General features: G+C 40.5%; 1 protein-coding gene across 2 annotated transcripts in view; it reads right to left on the bottom strand.

The window, feature by feature from the left end:
* SOGA3 (SOGA family member 3) overlaps positions 1-20,229 on the bottom strand; it is a 41,427-nt gene extending 21,198 nt beyond the window's left edge. Inside the window, exons 1-4 of one of the 2 annotated variants that reach the window (XM_036903857.2) lie at positions 19,432-20,229; positions 16,326-17,511; positions 15,666-15,890; positions 13,811-13,969 (exon numbers count right to left, since the gene is read on the bottom strand). In XM_036903857.2, coding sequence (XP_036759752.2) covers positions 13,811-13,969; positions 15,666-15,890; positions 16,326-17,417 — 1,476 coding nt within the window. In that variant the 5' untranslated portion in view covers positions 17,418-17,511; positions 19,432-20,229. The remainder of the gene's footprint in view (positions 1-13,810; positions 13,970-15,665; positions 15,891-16,325; positions 17,512-19,431) is intronic. The other variant, XM_036903856.2, reaches the window with a different exon arrangement.
* Positions 20,230-20,445: the final 216 nt, after the last annotated feature.

The following is a 20,445-nucleotide window of genomic DNA, read 5'->3' as shown; positions in this document are numbered from 1 at the left end:
AAGGAAGTTTGACATTCAATGATGCTAGTTTCTGAGAAAAAAGGAAAAGTAGGAAAAGAAAGAAAAGTGCTTTGGATGAAGACATTTAGGTGAATCTAGTTTTTAAGAAAAAAGGAAAAGTAGGAAAATGATGACAGGATTACCTTTTCAACAAATGGTGCTGGACAACTGGAGACCCATATGCAAAGAGATGAATTTCAATGCCTAACTCATACAATACAAAAATTAAGTCAAAATAGATCCTAGCCCTGAATGTAATAATTAAAACTAGAAAACTCTTAATAAAGAGTGGAGTGATTTTCCTGTGGGGTAAGCACATCTTTTTAGATGTGACACCAAAAGCCTAAGTGATAAAAGAGAACATTTATACACCGGACTTCATCAAAATTCAAAACTTTTGCACGTCAAAAGACACCATTTAGTGAAAAAGATAAGCACAGAAGAAAACAGTGCAAATCATACATCTGAGATAAGACTTGTATCCAGAATATACCATAAATAGCGTAAATTAGAACTTGAGAATAAGTAGACAAATAATTCAATTTAAAATGAACAAGAAAATCAATAGATATTTCACAAAAGAAGATATATGAACAGAAAATAAGCACATGAAGAGATGTTCAACACCATTAAGGAAACACAAATTTAAAAATGCAATGATCATTTAATACTCATTAGAATAGTTGTAATAAAAAAGAGAGACAGTAAGTGTTGGCAAGGATGTTGATAAACTGGAACCCTCCTCCATTGCTGGTGAGAATGTAAAATGATACAGCCACTTTGGAAAACAGTCTGGCAGTTTCTTTGAAAATTTAAATATGAATTCTTCATATGACACATAAATTCTACTCTTAGATCTAACTTCCAAGGGAAATCAAAACACAGAGTCACACAAAAACTTGTATATGAATGTTCATAAGAGCCATTATTCATATAAATGGAAAAATGCAATGTCCATCAACTTAGTATTTCTGACTAATTATTTGACTGTGTGCATACATACAGACATATATATGTATATATATATGTCACATTTGTTACAGGGGAGGGAGCTTGAGTAAAACAGTCAGCAGGGGTCAGCCTTCTGAACCACAGAGCAGGGCAAAGAGGCAGGAATGAATCTGGACAGTTAAAGGAGAACAACCAGTTCAAAAATATTGCCAGAACATATCTAGGGGATGCTCACTCTTTATAATATGTCCAGAACATATAGACCCTTTGGTCTATACATGGTATATCTATATATACAAATGTGTGTGTATACACACATCAAGTATTAGTTGGAAATATAAAGGAATAAAAATTACAACTAGGATGAACTTCAAAACTATTAGGCTAAGTGAAGGAAGCCAGATGCAAAAGACCACATACTGTATGATTACAATTGTATGAAATATTTAGAAAATACAAAGCTATAGATTCAAAAAAAGATTAGTGCTTAATTAAAGTTGGAGTGAGAACAGAAGTTGACTGCAAATGAGCATTAGGGATCTTTTTAGGATGCTATAAAATTGTATTGTGGAGACAGTTGCATGACTGTACATTTACTAAAAAAATAATTAAATTGTACACATAAAACAAGTGAAGTTGGTACATAAATCACAACTCAATAAAGGTATTAAAATAAAATGTATAGGGTCAATTAGGTAGCATATTCACCTAAAAAGGAAAAAAAGAAAATAAGTCTGAAAATTATTCTGAAAAACAGAGGTCAGCTTTAGAAAATGTATTCTTAATCAGATAATGAATATGGCCCCTATGAGCCCAAAATAGAAGGCATTAGGAGGGGATTAAGCTCTGAAGAATAGGGGTTGTTGGGAGTAAGAAAACTCACAAAAGACACTAAAATTTAATGCAAGTATTTAATGCACTCTGGAGTCTTTAAAGAGCATGACTGACATGGCAGATAATTAGCTTTACAATATTGAAATCAAATGAGAAACTATCCAAGGACACAGGTAACAATGATAAAAAGAAGGTGGAAGGATGAGAAGAGAGTTGTAAGAGTACAAAGTGAAGAAAATCCTAAGAAAAAAATGAAGCATATGTGATTTTCAAGCCTCTATTACAAGAAAGCTCCTCTGAAATAATTAAAATAAAAACGTTACTTTTCAGATAAAAGGGTCTGCATGTTCTGGAACATATTATAAACATAGACATCCCCTGGATAGGTCCTGGCAATATTTCTGAACTGGTTATTCTTCTATAGTTATCCAAAATTCATCCTTGCCCCTTCTCTGCCTGGCTCCGAGCTTCAGGAAGCTTACCTCTACAACCAGTTTTACTTAGGGTCCCTCACCTACCAGCTGCCTTCTAGTTGGGTTTGGCCAAAAGGAGACACTGGCAGAAATGCTGAGGGATGGAGCAGGAGGAGAGATAATTCAGGGTATTCCTCTGGCTCCTTTACTTTTTCATCCCTCCAAGGTGACAGTTCCCCCAGGGTGGACCCTCCTCCACAGTTTCAGCTTTCAGCGGCCCCTGTAACACTGTTTCCTCGGCAGTGTCTTCATCTCTAGAGGTGGTGATGGTTTCCAAGTGTTGCTAGTCTTCTCTGAATGTCTCACCAGCCGAAATTAAGAGTATATTCCCTTAATCCTGCCCACACCACTGTGAGTAATCATATTCATTTGATCTATCTAGGGTGAATTTTTTATTTTCCAACTGGAGGACCCTGCTTAATACAATAGGTAAAGAAAAATATCCATAAATATGTAGAGAATAATTTGACCTTCACAGGAATAAGTAAGAGCAGTCTTACACTTGTCCACTGTACAACAGATACCAGAAGCTAACGGAATACAATATATAATGTGAGAAGAAAAATTTTTGACTCAAGAATTCCATTCTGCCATTCCTGTGCAAAATCAACCAAGTGCTATTTTCAAAAGTGCAAGGTGCAGGAAACGTAGTATCTACAATCTTTTCCAGAAAAAAAAGTCAAGAATATTATCTAATCAGGTAAAGATTATTTAAAATTGAACTCTCAGAAAATGTAGAAGTTGTGATTTAAAATAATTGACAGTCAAGTATTGAAATTATTGAAATTGTATAGAATTCTTTTATGACTATATACAGACGAAGAAAAGATATTCTTTAAATTGAAACTATATACTAAACAATGAATAATTTAATAGTAACAATCTTAGTCTATAATCCCATATTAAATTAAGAAAAACCAGATGGTAATCCAGAGGCTCAGACTAACTGAAAGAATTCTTAATTCCTTGTTTCATTCTTCATTTGGTAACTGGAACAATTGAGAATCGTATATGTAGTGCGTAAAATCTTAATGTTAACTCTAGCAGAATTATTAAAAGTAGGATAGCTACCTTCCAAATCATTGTAGAACATAATTATTCTAATTTAAATCTAGTCATACCTCTAAATAAATGAATCTAATGGCTGTATTTTATCCTTAAAAGACAATACTTCCCATATAGCAGATCCTCCTAAATATATACAGATGGCTACCATTTGATAAAGTTCTATGATAATCTCTCTTTGCATGGGCAAAGAGGCAGTGGATACAACACATACCAACATATTAGTTGCTCACTGTACACTTTGAATACAAATATCAATTGTAGTAATTATTTCTGCTATTATTCATGGTTCTAGGCCAATCTAATGGTAAGAACACTTACTTTGTGAAGGAAAGAAAAAAATAATGTAGTTAATTTTATTAACCACTTACTGCTATGATTATTTAACTGGCTAGACAAGTTAGAAATAACTGGGCTAGCCAGCAGATGAATATAGAATACTTTGAATTTTTAATTTTAAGTGCTTCTGAGTTGAATCATGCTGAATATAAATGGCCCTATTAAATGAAATATGTAAGTATAAAATGGAGTGTCAGGAGAGAAGCTAAATGACATCTTTAAATGTCATCTTCAAATGTCATTTACCATCTGGATAAAGATCAGTTTAACTGACCCTGAAATGTAAAAGTGGAATTAGAATAGAGACATCAAATAAGTGATTGTATTTCCATTAAAATGCAATGAAGTCTAAACTCTTCAAGATACAATTGAATTTTCAATTTGGAAAATATTTCTGAATGTACAGTGAAATTTCATGTAAGATTTACTCAAATGTAACGTGATTATTGGAAAACAAAGGAACCAAGTAATCCTAATGTAAAAAGCAAAAGATTAGCCCCTCCAACAGCAACCACATCTTCCTTCCTTTGCACCTCTTCTCTCGCCCAAGCAATAGTCTGTGTGTGGGAACTAAATAGAAATATAGTTCTTCAATTCAAAGAGCGTAGAATTTAGCTGTGAAGTCAATAACAGCTGCAAAACAATCTAATGTGCCAGCCCTCTTCTCTCTGCTAAATGTTTCTCTTTAGGAATATTTATACAGCAGCAAAGGTCAGAGAGAGACCTTTATCCAGACAATGCAGCAGTGTCAGCCCTGTTGACGAATGCAGGGGCAGACAGTTGTCTGCATGTCCCCCAACATCTTTGTAAATGTGAGCTACTGGAGGGTGAAGCAGTAAGGATTAAGGACATGCCTCGCAGAAGAGGGAAGAAATAAAGAAGTTACCCCTTTACAGCAAGGGGAGATGGAGACTGGAGCTTCAGAGAGTTACAGACATTCATGGGAAAAGAGAAAGCAAGTGTTTCAAAGTCCTGTATAAAAGAATTGGAATCCTAGATAGAGCTAAAATTTCAATCTCATGGATTTAAAAATTCTTTCTAGGAAGCAAATTTCAATCTGCCAATCTACAACTATGTGATAGTAATAATACTAACAACTTCTGATGTGTACATTGCACCATACAGCTTATAAAGCACTTTCCCGTTATTTCCTGTTATCCTTATGAAGACTAGATAGGGAAAATACTTATTTTCCTTTAAGAGACAATTAAGTTGATTGTCAGCTATTAAGTGACTTACCTAAATAACACAAGTGTTAAGTGTATAAAAAGAGGAGACATGATTAAAAGACCTGAAAACATTTTTCTAGCCCTATGTTCCTAATTTTTTGTCTCTCTAGTTTCCCTTTCTGTGAGATAAAATACTTTTTCTGTAGACATCTTACAAGTCTTCTCTCAATGCTTGCTTAGAGCACTCCCTAAACGTGTGCTAGATGTGCAGAACTTGGGAGATTTGAGGAGTACTGAGGTCCCAAAAGAGGGCAGGTGATTTGTGGGTCAGGAAGAAGACGGAAGTGGCTGTGGAGGGGGCAGCCTGAGTCCCTGCAACGGAGCTGTGCAGCATTGTTAAGTGGAGACCATAGGCATGGAGGCAGACTGGTGTGGACCCAGCCTGCTGGCTAATGGTATTTACCCTGCTGAGCCTTGAGTGTTCATCTCTGAAATGAAACTATTAACAACATAATTATACATACAGTATTTGGCACAGTGACTGGCTTATAATTAGCACTCAACCCTTGTGGCTACTGAGCAACTGCAGCCCTAGAGTAACTCTTCCTCCCTCCAGCCAAATTAACTGCTGAATTGACTGTCTCAGACATTGAAGATTTAAAGCTAATAGTTGGATAATCCTTGAGACTGACAGAATCTGTAGTCTTCTCTCATTCTTTAAACCTGCATTTCACATTTTTTCACAAAGGGCATCGAGGTTAAACTGAAGAGCTGACGTCCAGGGTGTCAGAACTGCCCTCGTGTTTTTGAGCTCCTGTCCTTGTTCCTCTTTCCAAGAAGCCTATGAACCCTCATTTCAGGGAAGACTTGTTGCTTTGGGGGAATAACTTGGATTTGAGAGAAGTAAGGTAGGGGACAAGAAATTTCTAAAAGGAGGAAAAGTCTTACAAGACCTCTAATTCTGGTAGTGGGCTGAGGCCAGATTACTCAGACGCTTTCTTCTCCTCTTGCTTGTACTTCACTAGGCACTATGGAAAGAGTCCTAGTTCTGAGTTTCTTGTTCTCTCTGCATAGGGCCTGAAACACCTCTCCCAATTCTCACTCATTTTCTCATTCAGAATGATTTACTGTTACCAACTTTTGTGCTCACAACTTCTGGTTGTTGTAGATACAGTGAAGAATAGCACAGACTCGGTCCTTACTCTCAAAGAGTTCATGGTCTAGTGCGGGAAACAGATGTATACAAATTAATTATAGGCAATAATTATTATTATATTACAGAAGAATAAGGTCTCAGTGACTCTATACCAGGCACTGGACTGGTTGTTGAGGAAGCCACAGTCATCAAAGATGGTCTGAGCTTTGTCCTCAGAGTTCACCACACTGAGGTAATGAACACCAAAGTACTCAGTATAGTAATGCATATGTGTAACTATTGTCAAAGTACAACCTCTACAGGGCTTTTTTCTATCAGAAAAGAATTAACCTAAAGTCAGGGACTACTCTCATGGTGACAGTAATCGTTATCTCCTACACACACTATATATATGCTCAATCAATGCTTGCTAAGAAATGTTTGCTAAAGTCAGATCAAAGTTTTGGTTTTTAACGTCAAGGGAAAGGCAGAGTCAGAGGGCAGAAGCTATTTTCTGCTGCTGCTAAAGCCAAAGTCCTTCTCAGGCAGCCAAGGGTGGCCATGGTAGAGCAGAGTGGTACAGACTAGTGTTGTTAATTACCTCCCCAAAGCCTAAAGGAATCCCAGGGACTAGTTAAGTCACAGCTACACTCTTCAGGGTCCCTTAAGGAAGGGACTAAGTTGTTTAATTGGGGTCGGCCCTAGATGAGGATTTTGTCTGTCACACATGCACCAAGGGCAAGTGACCTCAAAGAGATTATCATGCTCTTAGAAACATAAAGACTTTCACCTTTGAAACACATCAGAGAAGTCACATTATTTCAAACATAGTAAAATACAAATATTTGTATGTTTGATGACCAGTATTCATTAACTTATGGGCCATATTCTCTATGGTGAGAGCCTGGCAGCCTTCCAGGGACAGATTTCATTCCAGAGAAGTGTATGGTTAAAGAACTCATCTCAGAGACTTTTGCTGCAACTTAGGTACTATCATTCAATATTGTGGCTTATTTCTTTTTGGAAAAGATGGTGAATTATTTGGTCATCACAAGGTCTTCGTGGTCTCCTGGGGTGAGAGAGCTAAGGCTACCTCCAAAGTGTCTCAGATTATTCGGAAGTTCTCCCCTGTCCTGAGCCCTGTATATCAGGTCTCAGTTCTGATTTCTACACTAAACCAGACCCTGAATGCTGAGTAGTAGCACCATCCAGAGGGAGCATTGTAGGTCCTACTGTGTGGTTATACACCCTTCCGTAGAGCCCTCAGTAAGGGCAAACTCAGAGTCTAAGGCAATGCTCTGACATCTGTATCTTTGAACCCTCTGTGGTATCTACATGACCATACTAGAGTAGACAATAAATTACTGTTCAATAAATATTTGTTATTTAAATAAATGAAAAAGATAATTACAGTACTAAAATAACGGTAGTGAAAGGGAATGACATACCTGTCAGGGAGAACAGAGATGGATAACTGACAAAGCAGAAAATGACATTTTTATAGGGAACCTTTGAGAGCATTCAGTTTGATTTCTCCATTGAAGAATAAAGAAGCCAAGGCCTGTACATATCAAGTTATTTGCTCAACGTCACAGGGAATGAAAGGTCAGGTCTCAAAGCTGTTTTTTAAACTCCATGATATATGCACTTTCTAATGGGCCATGCCAAATTTACAGCTAATGACAAAATTTTTAATTCCCAATTTACTGATTATAGAGATGAAAACTGGTAATTGTTATGAAGGCTCATCCATCCACTGGTTGCCCTATAAAGTCTGTTAATAACTGTCAACATCTTGCTATACTATAATTGACTTTCTTTACAGCTCCTTTGAAGACCTCATGTGAAATTCAGTGTTGCCTCCATTTCTGGTCATTACTAGGGAAGAATTTCTTTCAATATTTTTCTCTCTGCTTCGATTGCTACTAAACCCAGAGCTATTTCCTAACAATGTACATCCCTTGGATTAAGTTTCCTTCATCTTCCAAGAACTCTTACTGACCAAATTTTTAAATGCTTATTTCAATGGTTATGATTTATCACAAATCATTTCAAATCCCTTTTAAGGTAGGTTGGATAAAGAAGTCAGAGAAGCAAACAACCCTTCAGTAAATATGAAGGTAACATACTTCCATGGTGTTATTTAAACACAGGCAAGCTGTGGGTGGATCACTCAAGTTCAATTTAGAGCCCTGAGACTGCTATGAAATTGGCAGAGTCCAAGGTTGGAGACTTAGCTCCCACCAATATGGTTTATCAGCAAATGCGAAAAACACTTAAACATACATTTATCGGGCAATTCCTGTGAAGTCATGACAATACAAAAATCAAAATCAATAGATATTTGAATGGGAACTGTGTATGTACTCAACAGGAATGCTTAATCAGGTTAAGAGCCATACTTTTACAGTGCCTTACATTTCAAGAATATAAAGTTCAAAATTCCAGCCAAGAGAGGAACTGGGATATGACCACCTATATAGGGTATGTAATGCTGACATATATTTTTGTGTCAGAAAAACAAAAATTTGAAGTTTATAATGAAAATTCAGTATGTTTCACAAAATCATCCACCAACAGGCATTTTCTGATTTGTGTACTACTTTGCTTTTGCTGGGCACTTGGCACCTGGGTAAAAGAAAAGAGCCACTTACCCAAGACTGAGTACATATAACTGCAAATGTAATTTCATGAAAAAAAATCCAAAGAAGTTAATAAATAAGTACATCTTTAAAAATGCATTTGCCATACATGGTAACCATGGTAAGCTTTCCCAGGCTTATCTGGTACACTATTCTTTGTTTTTAATTTAGTCGCCATTATTCCAACCTATGTTATTCAACAAACCACTGCCTCTGAGAAGATGTGACTAAAGTAATAGTGTTTAACTGATGCATTTCAAAATATTTATGGCAATTTCATTTAAAAAAAAACAAAGACTACTGTTGTATTTTTCAAATTATAAGTGAACTAACAGAACCAGTGGAAAATATCTGAATGCCAAAGAAATTGCCCCATTAAACCTATCTTTTGGGTTTCTTTGCTGATGTATCACTCAGCATTTGTTTTTCGGGCTTTTTTTTTTTCATTATATAACTTAAACATGTCCTTTCAAAACCAAGTATAGTTATTATCAGTTTCTTATTTCATATAAGAAAATAAATAGGTGGTTGCAAGTATGCAGGACAAGCTTTTGTTTCTTACAGTGCTCTGCCTACAGAGTCTGAGTAAACAGTTTCCTTATATATTCTAAAAAAATAAAAAACAAACAAAAAAAGATAAACACACATAGAGACACTACTCCTGAAATTTATAGTACTAATTATTTTTGTCTTCTAAAATTAAAGTTCATGATAAGAGATAGGATATATTAACCAAGAGCACATAAAATAAAAGTCCCAAGATAGATGATGCTATTGCAGTAGGTCAGTTAAGAGCCCTCTAGAGCAAAGACCAGGAACAATTAAGGAAATTACTTTGACTTGGGTGAGGGTGAGGGTGAGGGATGAGACAACACAAAGAGTATAGATGCTGAAATGAAAATAGGTCTAATGAACAGTTCTCACTATCATCATCTCAGTTACTCTTTCTTCTCTTTCCATCTTCAGAAGTCCTCTGTTGGTTATTTCTTCCTTAAAATGTCTGTCATCAATGCTTCTCCAAGCAGCAGACATAAAGGTGACATGAAAAGACCCTTCCTTCCCAAAAAGCACAAGGCTTCAAAGTTTTGAAAATAAGGTTCTTCCCTCAGCAGTAGACCTTAATGAAAGGCAGACTCTCAATTGACTGTAGCAGAGATTCCCACTCACAGAGTCTCCTCCATATTGCATAGAACTCCTCAATGCTGCATTTTATGCTATTTGTGCATGAACTCATCCTGGCATTCAAAGAGCTAATCATAGTTTCCATGAAATAACTTACAAAACCTGTGGTCTCTCTGATTGTTATGATGCTGAAAGATAGACCATCATTTTTCCCAGGTTACATAAAGGTAAAGGCATTTTTCTGTAGCAGGAAAGCATACTGACAGTAGCAATCAATGCTTTATAATTTGCATGAGAACGCCATTAAGATTCTAAGGCAGCATCCTAAGAGGTCCCTTTTGTTTGCAGTTGGCAGAATATCAGGTGTTTCAATATAAGCAATGAGTTCAATATAAGCAATAATTGCTCAACTAATTATCTCCATCCTGCCTCTACTCAACTCTTCTTACGCCCAGGTGCCTACTACTTGTTACGCTCATGGGGAGAAGAGAAGCAGATGTATGTGAGCAGATGCACAGGACCTTGTGCAGCCACTAGTACTGAGAGCAATTGGTCAACACCCTTGAAGCCAGTTAAACTCTTGGTAAATGGCTGCCAAACTCCAGCAGATGGCCTATTGGGCCCAGCCGTGCTGTTCAACATCTATATGACTCCATATAAGAAACTAAAAACTGGGCAATTGGGGGATTGCATCTCTCTAGTATATTCTATTTAACATTTTATGATTTTACTCCAAAACTACTCTTTTCTTCATAATGGAAAGTCTGGCCTGGTTCTATTTTCTCCACCGGTAGAATGCCACAGAAGGAAAAGAGTCATGTGGTTAACACTCACCAAGGGCTCTATATATTTTCATTTACAATCAAGGAAGCAGATGATTAACTGAAGCTGTAGGGAGTCATACAAGGAGAAGACAGGCTTCAAACTCACAGCTTCAAACTCAAAACCCCACAAAGTGAGCCAGGTGTCACTGCAGCTCAGTTATAATATTGATCTTCTTGGAGGGTAACAAAAAGTATTATTACAAAAATCTTAATGAGACATTTCTTATTCCTAAACATATTTTAAACTACCTTTTCTATTTCTGACACATTCCTGAACATTATAAAGGTCTAAGCTCAAGTGAGTGATTACAAAACTTTTGTCAAAATATCTTTAATTTTTCTCTTATTACATTTAGAATCCCTCAGATCTTTATTTTCCACACTCTTCCCCTTCCTCTATGTTTCTCTTTTCCCCAGCACTACCCATCTTCTCAAATTGTGAATGCTATTTTAGAGCCCATCTTTCTAATAAAAGGTTACTTTAAAAGCTGATATCCTGCATATGTACTCCTGAATTCCTTACACTTTTATTGCTGTAGTCTTTAGTTAGGGATTAGAGTTTGGCTTTTATAACTCCAAGGAGAATGTGAATTTCCTCTTTGGTATGAACATATACCCATACTCCTGTCTGCAAAAGCATTTTCCCAAATCAGAGTTAGAGCCCTGAAGAAGGAAACAGAATCAAGGAAATTATCTTTACAATGATTCTCCTGAGGACATTTTCAGGTTCTAGACCTTCTTCCTGGAAGATAGATTACTTTGGCTTTTTAAGATGGGGGAGGTGTCATCTCCCTGGCTAATGGAAAGTTAGTCTACAGGTATTTTCCCCTTTCTGAAACACAGGATAAAAATCATAAAGCTGGTATACCATTCTTCAATCCAACTTTCCAGTTGATAAAACATACAGGTGTGTCTTGCCTGAGGGTTTCAGCGCCAGGTAAGTTCACTATGGACTCAGTGGGACTGAGAAATGACAATGGAAAGTTCTTGGGGTTAAAAGGTTTATACCCTGTTTTATTCTCTTGACAGTAGGTCAAGCACTAGAAACATGTCTGCATCCAGCAGTCTGCAGGTCTGTGATCCACGTCTGTCTCTGCCTCTGCCCAGAGCACTAGGCAGAGCTCTCTGGGCCAATTACATCATCAGGTAGTTTAGAGTCAGACAAGGCTCCTGGGCATAGAAACTACCGTTTTCCCCACAACATGATACCAAATCACAAGGTATTCTCTTTTATCCCTGCTAGTCAAGTGAAGTTTGTCTTGACTTATGTTTTTAATTGTATAAACAAATAATATGGGATAAGGCAAGTGAGGGATGAATATGGAATGTAGCCTAATGTGACTGACAATGAACTTTCTCTTTGCTTGTCCATTAAAAAGTATTTAATAGTTACATATATGTCCCAGTGTGCTTCCTCCCCCCCATTCATATGTTGAAGTTCTAATCCCAAATACCTCAGAATGTGACCTTATTTGCAGATAAGTCTTTACAGAGTCAATCAAGCTATAAGGAGGTCATTAGGGTTGGCCCTAATCTGACTGTTGTAGGGGAAATTTGGACCAACTGTTATAAGAAAAATGCCCTGTAAATGTGAAAACAGCTATCTACAAGCCAAGGAGAGAGGCCTAGAGCAGCCCTCAGAAAGAGTAAACCCTGCCAACACCTTGATTTTGGACTTCTTAACTTTAGAGTTTCTTCAGAACTGTGAGAAAATAAATTTATGTAGTTTAAGCCACCTGGGTTGTGGTACTTTCCTATGGCAGCGGTATCTAATAGAGCTACCTATACTTATTTTTTTCCTAGAAATTAAACTTTCAGTTTTTGACACACTTCACTGTACATTATTATTAAAGAAACATATACATCTATATCAGTTTCATATTTGATCTCTTAACTTTAGAAAAAAATCTATGCTGCACTTTAATAGTCGTGTCCTGATTTCCCCTGAAGTCAAGGGAGCCACAGATGTTGAGAATCATTGAAAACAACATTTTACAAATGAATAAACTGAGACAAGTAGAAGTGAAAGGCTTTTTAAGTCACCCAGTTAGTTACTGGTAAGGATAGTGCAATGGCTCTGTCTCTGTGTTTTTCTACTGTGTACACAGCCACTCTAAGGTATTAGCCAAGAATTACATACATATCATTAAAATGATTTTGCCCCAATTTGTCATGTTAAAAATGTTTAATGTCCTAATCAGACTTTTGTTATCAGACATATTCTTAATCAGACTATTGCATTTTCACTGTAACATGGTAGATATATTTTTGTACCTTCTGAGATAAGCACAGCAAGGGAAGGTGCAATATCTCAGTCCATAGAAAGATTAGGATTTTCATTTAAACACTGCATTTTAGGCAGAGGAAAACGTTCAAGGACCACATGTGCATTTGCTAATTCTCAGTAATAGTTGTCACAAGTTGCACTGTTCATTCTCAGGCAGTTTTCAAAGAAGAATATGATCTTAATTCAAATTGCAAATCACAAAGCTGATTGCTTCTTGCTAGGTCTTTTCCCTTTCTTTTCTCTTCCAATCATTTTCTTTGATATCAATTTTGTTTTCTGAGAAGATTCAAGGGAAACGTAGTAGGAACCTTTAATCAGCTGATGTGGAAGAGATCTCTGACTCTTCTACCCAAAAGAGTAGAACTAAGATGAATTGGTTAAAATTACAATTAAATAGATTTCAATTCAAAACAAAGAAAACCTTTAAAACAGAGCTATGCTGTGGTGGAAATGGCTGTTGCAGATCTTAAGAGTTAGTGGTGATGTTCTAAAGATTAGACCACTTGGGGGCGTTGTTATAAGGACTATTCAAGCAATGATTAGGTTAGATTATAAAGCCTTTATGGCCTTTTTCATTTTGAAAGTCTGTGTGTGGTTCTATGAACTCAGCAGAAATTTCACAGGACTAGCTCTTCCTCAGCTAACACAAGCTTATTCCTTTACACTCTTGCTCCTTTTGTGTTTTGGGTGTAGCTGTGTAATTTATTTAACGAATATACACTTAGATGACACAGGATGAAACATCAGTCACAGCTAATATATGTCAAATTGGAGGCAGGGCTGAGGTGAGGAGTTTTCCTGTTAGTTATCAGTTTGAAATCATGTATCTGTTACTATATTGTGTGAGAATAACAAACTGTTCTATAATCGTTTAAAAAAAGGAATTATTTTAACAGACATATTAATCCCTGGGATTTTTTCTAAGGAGCTAAATATACATAGCACACCATGAGATAATCAAATACTAACCTCCTTCATTTTTTCCAGTTCATTCTGTAAAGCCTGCTTTGCAATCTCAACTTCTATAAGCTGTTGCCTCAGTTTTTCATTTTCATCTTCTGTGGTTGTTCGCTTTTCTTCCACGTTCTCCAATTCATGGTGTAGTCTCACAGATACATCTTTTGCAACCTAAAATATTTGTAACAATAAAGTACAATTGAAGTCAGTACAATAAGAGGGTTAAATTCATATTTACACTAAGAGTTCAGAGCCAATACATATAAGTGTCTAATAAGCCAGGCATTGCTCCAGATGCTTTACATTAAGCCATTCACACATGGTCATTTAAACCTCATAATAATTCTGTGAGATAGGTACTATTATTATTCCTATTTTATAGATGAGGAAAGTGAGTCTCACACAGATGTTCAACATCACACAGATGACAAGTGACTAGCTAGTCTGGCTCTCAACTTTGTTCTTTTAACCTCTACACTATACCATGGTAATAAACGTTCATTTCTGTTTTATCATGTGTAGAGAAATTTCACTTATTTCCTCTGTACAAAAAAACTAGATGCTTCCGTTGTTACTCATTTTAAAATCTAGGAAACAAAGTTTTCACAACTGGATTGTGGGGTTTGAATTGTGATCTTATAATTCCAGGTGCTTAGTTTTAGGAAACACTTTAGTCCTTGAGATTAAGGTGTTTTTTTTTTTTTATTATTATAGTGTACATTTTGGCCTCCCATTTGAGATTATATCAGAAATTTTAGGGCTTGGAAGAAAAGTAGAGCACTACAGTATAGTGGCTCAGGACACAGGCTGTGGTTTTCTGTACTGGGCAGGAAGCCAGCCTGGTTACCTATTAGCTGATTTCTAGGACTGGGGGACTGGGCACTTAACCTGTTAAAGATTCCCCTTTCAAACCTCTAAAATGATAATAGCCCCTACTTTTTTTTTTAAGTTAATATATGTACTATGCCTGCCCCAGGGCCTGGTGCACAGTGAGTACTCAACAAATGTTAAGAAAAGGAAAAAATACATAACACAATGACATTCAGAAAATATTTTCTCATAGCTTTCTTTAAAACAAATACAGGATAATTACTTGGTTCTTATTTCTTGATGAAGTTAGTATCAGTAAAATTATACTTGTTCGGTTGCCTCAGGCCATGAAGATAACATCTGGATTGCATTGTCAATGAATCTGCCTACAGTCAAACTAAACTGATCACACCCACTAAAAAACACATTTCAAGGTTGAAATATCTCCCGTGGGGGAAATTTTGATGAAGCAGCTTTATGTTAAGAATGAGGTTTTTACTTCACTCCTCCTTTGCTTCTCAAAATGGGCCACAAGTTGGACAGTTTTCCTTTCAGGTTGTTATTAATTGGTTGCTACAGAAAGGAAGGAGCCCCACAATAAATGGGGTGGGGGGTGGAACTTGCAGAGAGAAATCTTAACTCTTAATGTCTCGCCAGTGTTGCTCCTATTCTGGCTTCAACTCATCTTCACCGCGCTGCTCGAGTACCTGATTGCACCTGGCTCGCACTGGGAGTCTGGAGGCCACATCAAGGCCGGGGCGCTCTGCCATGCCCATGTTTCTGCCGGGAAGGAGGTGCCCTCCTCTCACGACCTCTGAAGAACCACTGCTACCCCCAAGAGAGTCCACAGAGATTCTCCTAGGCCTCCCACACACACGCGCGCGTCTTCAGACGCACCCGTCTGTTCTTCCTGTGCCCGGTATTTTGTGCTCAACGCTGTGAAACTGTTTCCCTAAAGCTCTTCGTTTGTCAACGCTGAGGGTCATTACAAAGCACCCTTGACCAGTTTCCCCGGAGCCACCCCTGCCCCGCCCCCGCCAGCCCCGGCGCCGCAGACCTTGAGGTCCTGCTCCAGGCTGCGCAACAGCTCCCCGTCGATTTCTCCTGTCTGCGCGTAGCGGAGCCTTTTGCGCTCGGCTTTGCGGAGGCGGTACTGCAGGATCCGGCAGTTTTTGTTGGCTCTCTCCAACTCATGGCGCATTTCTTGCAGTTGACAGGCATCCTCCTCGAAGAAAGTGTCCCTCATCTCGTCCATCTCCGTCCTCAGCTCATCAATCTCGTTCTGGGGCGGTGACAGGACGCGGGTCAAAAGTAGCCTCGCCCCCGCCCCCGACATACACCGTGTACACCTCATTTCAACTCCAAATTCTCAGCTCTATTGCCCCCTCTCCATGAGACAAGAGTGACAAGAGTGACACGGGGATGGGAGGAGATGAAACTAGAAAAACGGGCCCTTTGGGCCTTCTAGTTCTCCCACTCCAGCTCTCTCCATGAAAAAGTGGGACAACCATGATAATTAGAGAAACAGGCCGCGATGTGAATTTAAATTAAAACATAACGGTACTAATCTAAAGCTGTTTTAAGTCCGGAAAAGAGCTAGGAACCCCCTCCTCTCATTTCCTGTTCCCATCCCTCCCCCCTTAAGGCTCCCGGACAGATTAGCAGCCTCTCACCCCCGCGGACACGCCCTAATCCCCCGAGGCCCACGCCTCCTCACCTTGAGAGTCTCGTTTTCCTCTCGCAGCTTCTCCATCTCCTCCTGCATTTCCTCCTGCTCCTGGAGCTGCTGCGGGTGCGGCTGCGACGAGGGGGGTGCCGCCGCCTGCATGCCCCCGCCGCTCGCGCTGCCCTCTGCGCTCTGCTGGGGGCCCTCCGCTGCCGCCGCCATTGAGGAGGCGCAAGGGACTGCAAGGGGCTCGCAGATGGCAAGGGCGCCAGTGACCGGGGAACTGCGGCTGCTGGGGCCACCGCCGTTCTTGGTGTGCATCTGAGCCGCGGCCGCCGCCGCTGCTGCGCGCTCTTTCTTGAGGTGGAACTGGATGAGCTCAGACTGCAGACATCCTTCCTTCCAGTAGCTCCCTCCACTGCCGCTGCCGCCCCCCACGGCGCCGCTTCCGGAGCTCCTGCTCCCGGGGCCTGGGGTTTTGCCCACCGAGGAGGAGGAGGGAAAGGCCCCCTCCCCGCCGCTGCCGCCCCTCTGCTGAGAGCGCGCGCCTTTCCCTCGCCAGCCCCTGGGCGGCGGCGGCAGCGGAGGGGCGCCCCCCTCCCTCTCCCCGAAGCTGCCGCCGGCTCCTCCTCCTTCCCCAGCCCCTCCTCCTCCCTCCCCGAGCGGAGGGAGTTCCCCGAGTTTAGACACGGGCTGTAGCTCCCGGGGCGGCTCCTCGGACGGGACAGGCCTCCTGCCGCCCACCGGAGCCAAGGTCGCCACGGAGGCCGATTCAGCACCAGCCGCGAGCTGGACAGCTCCAGGAGCGGCCCCTTTGGGCGCCTGGGGCGCCGCCTTCTCGGCCCCGCCTCCGCCTCCCCGGGCGCCGGCCGCGGACGCCGCGCGGCTCCCGGTCCTGCTGCTCTGGGGCGGCGGCTGCAGCTGCTGCTGTCGAACAGAATTGACCTTACTGCCGGCCCCCACTGGGGACCGCGCGGCCGCGGCTGCCTGCCGGACCGAACTGTCCCTCAGCCTAGCCGGTGACTGAGCACGCGGCTGCTTTCTGCTGCTGCCCTCCGGGTGCAGGCGAGCTTCCGCGGCAGCGGGGGCTGCAGCCGCTGCGGCTGCGGCAGGGGCAGCGCCCCCCGTCGGTGGCTGACTCATGGCGGTCTAGGAAGAACTACCCGGTGCGATGTAGAACGGTCCACCGCCAAATCATTCTCTGCCCTTCACAGCGCCAGCAATCGTCCTTTCTAATCTGGGACAGAAACAAACGAAAGGAAGCATACAGCATGTCTGCACTGTGACAGAGCATAGGGTGACTTTCCTATGTACAGGAAGCCCTAGAAAATGAAATTTGGGAGTCCCTTAGTAGAAGCCTTGACTTTAGCAAGAGGATGCAGAATTGTCAAGTCTTATTTGGTCCAGGGTGGCGCTATCTTCATCTCACTCCACTTCAGTAAAATAACGAGGATCTTAGGATGTTAGTTTTACCTAACATTCTCACGGCAGCAGGTTTTGGCCAAGATGAGAAATGGAGTCAGAAAGCAATCGAAGGGAAGGGAGTTTTTTTGTTTTGTTTTCTCTTTTTCTTTCTTTTTTAACGAGGATACGATCAAGAAGAAGCTTCAGAAGGAAAAGGGGAGGGCCACATACCAGAGCTGTCAATACCCTGCCTTTTCAACGTTGGTTTTTCTCATTATCAAATCTGCATATTAAAGCCTAGTTTAATAGAGGAAATTTAATTTAATTAATATTCCCAAGCATCAATTACATGAAAAAGGTTATGATATAGGTTCCTAGAGAAAATATCCTATAGAAAGAATGGCACTTTTCTCTAACAGCTCTAACAATGTTCTTGGTTAGAGAAATGCACCCAAATTCCTTTATAATGAACTAAAAGAGAATATAAATAATGAATGACTTGAAATTGATTTCAGTTTCAAGAATTAAGAATCACCTATACGACTCAGTGATAAGTAACATTAAAGGAATTTTCTTTTCCTTCTTTTTTTTTTCCAGCTTCAAGAGATAATCTAAAAAATACTTTGGAAAAGTTTATTTGCTGCTCTGCACGATTTATTAGATTACAGGTAATGACTTTTTCTACACTTACCGCAATTTCATAGTTCCTTTGAATTCAGTTTTAAGTGTAATTGCTAGATTAAAAAAATATCTTCATTTTTAAAAATATTCTTACATGGTATACAGAAGAAATTGTACTTTTAAAGTTACCCATCCCTTCTATGGAGTCAAATTCAGAGACAATGATCCTGCACCCAGAACCCTGGTGCACCCTCACTCTGATGGGAGGATCAACTTCTACTGTGTATTTTTTTCCAAGATAAATCCATTAGTGGCTTTTAAAATTTGAAAAATAGCAACGTATTTCCTCCTGAGTTCTTCTCCCTAGTGATCCAGCTAGCTAATCAGCTAGTTAATTACATGCCTTTTCCTTAGAACTATAATTTCTCTCTAAATCACTGAAAAATGACATGACTACGCAGAAAATTTTGCTTTTTAAAAAATATTCTTCCTATTAGGAGAAAAGATGCTTATCAGTTACTTTATTAGTATTATTACTGTTATTGTCTATTTTAATTATTGTAACAGTCAATGTGCAGGCATTCCTCATTTCATAAAGAAGTATTACTGGAAGTCTCCTTCTCCACCTCCCTTTCTCTTTCTGGAATCTCCTTTCAACTCAGTTTAGAAAATAATAGTGAACAAAGAAAACAAGGGGGAAAAGAGCCCATCAACTTATTTTCTGCATGTTCTCTAGGAGCCACATACTCCTAGTATGTCTGGCCTAGTCATTACATGGGTCACACTAATATGGACCATCCAAATAAGTTATATTGCCAATGCAGCCCTATTTTTGTTTTGAAATAAGCAGAATCACTCTGGAGCTGAAAGCTACACTTAAACTCGGCCCCAAGTCCCAGCAGAAAGCTCGGGTTTTGGGAACTGGACTCCCACAAGCAAATGTACCTGGTTGCTGTCATGTGGGTCTCACAGAGTGACAATATGCCGTTTCTCTTTAAGGATTCCCCGGTGGAAATAACAACCAAGCAACCCTGGAATGGCCCAAATCACAATTTTAACCTCAAGTTTCATCTGCCCACTAAACCCAACCCATCTCTCATCCCCATCCCTTTAGAAACCCAGAACTGCTCACATCTCAGCTGAGGCGAAGTTTTGAAGTTGATGCAAATCAACAACTCTTTCCTTCTGCTCTTCCGGCGACCTCAGTGTTTATTATCGTCTTTCAAAGACGAGGAAAGTTTGACTGCGTGGTATTATATACTGTCTGGTTGAGCACGACCTGGGGCCCGCTCGCCTCTGTTCCACCTCCACTCGATTTCTCCAAACAAAGGCGTTAACGTGCAGACTCTGCGAGCTCCGGAGCAGGTTACTACCCGGCGCTCGGCGGCTAGTTTGGAGCTGCGGCTGGGAGCAGGAGACCACGAGAGGTACCAAGCAGTGCCAGACGCTCCCCAGGAAGTGCACTGATATGCATGAGCTGACCTCACCGGACTGGGCAGAGCAGGGGCGGGACTGCAAGGGAGGACAGGGTAGAAGTAACCAGAGGCTACTTTCAAGAGGAAAATAAAGGCGAAGACTGGGCGGGAGGGGGTGGGGATGGGGGGGAAAGATAGGGGTGGCAAGAAAATAAAAAGGTCAGAGCCACACCCGTGATGGAAGACGGTACCGCGCTCAAAGTCCTTGCTTCACTCCCAGATCCTGTACTTGGCCGAAGATTTCAAAACCGCTCGGAATCGGATGCATTGGTTTTCTGCATGGCTGTGTCCTGGGCCGATCAGTCTCCATCGGTTATTTACTTGAGCTCTTTTCTTAGGGAGGCGGATTCGAATAGCCTTCCGGGCGTGACTGACGTCTCCTACTGCATGCAGCTGCGAGGCGCTGGCGGGCGGCTGCTGGGAGTTCTCTTTGTTCGCTTGCTTTAATTCTCAGTCGAGTTGTGCACGCGGTGCACCCTCCCCACCCCCAGCCCGGGCGGAGTCTTCAGACATCGTTTATACAAGCAGATAATGGTTGCCAGACCCACCGTCCCACAGACAAAGGGTACTTGTGATGCCACGACTAATTTAGTGCAAACCGAATAAAATTTGTTTTACAGAGATCGTTTACAGACGGGTTTGCCTTCGGTACATTTCCTTTTCTCCTTTTT

Source organism: Manis pentadactyla, chromosome 12, assembly GCF_030020395.1.
Source record: "Manis pentadactyla isolate mManPen7 chromosome 12, mManPen7.hap1, whole genome shotgun sequence".
Taxonomy (NCBI): domain Eukaryota; kingdom Metazoa; phylum Chordata; class Mammalia; order Pholidota; family Manidae; genus Manis; species Manis pentadactyla.
The sequence above is the reverse complement of the archived record's forward strand: the minus strand, read 5'-3'. Positions and strand labels throughout refer to the sequence as shown.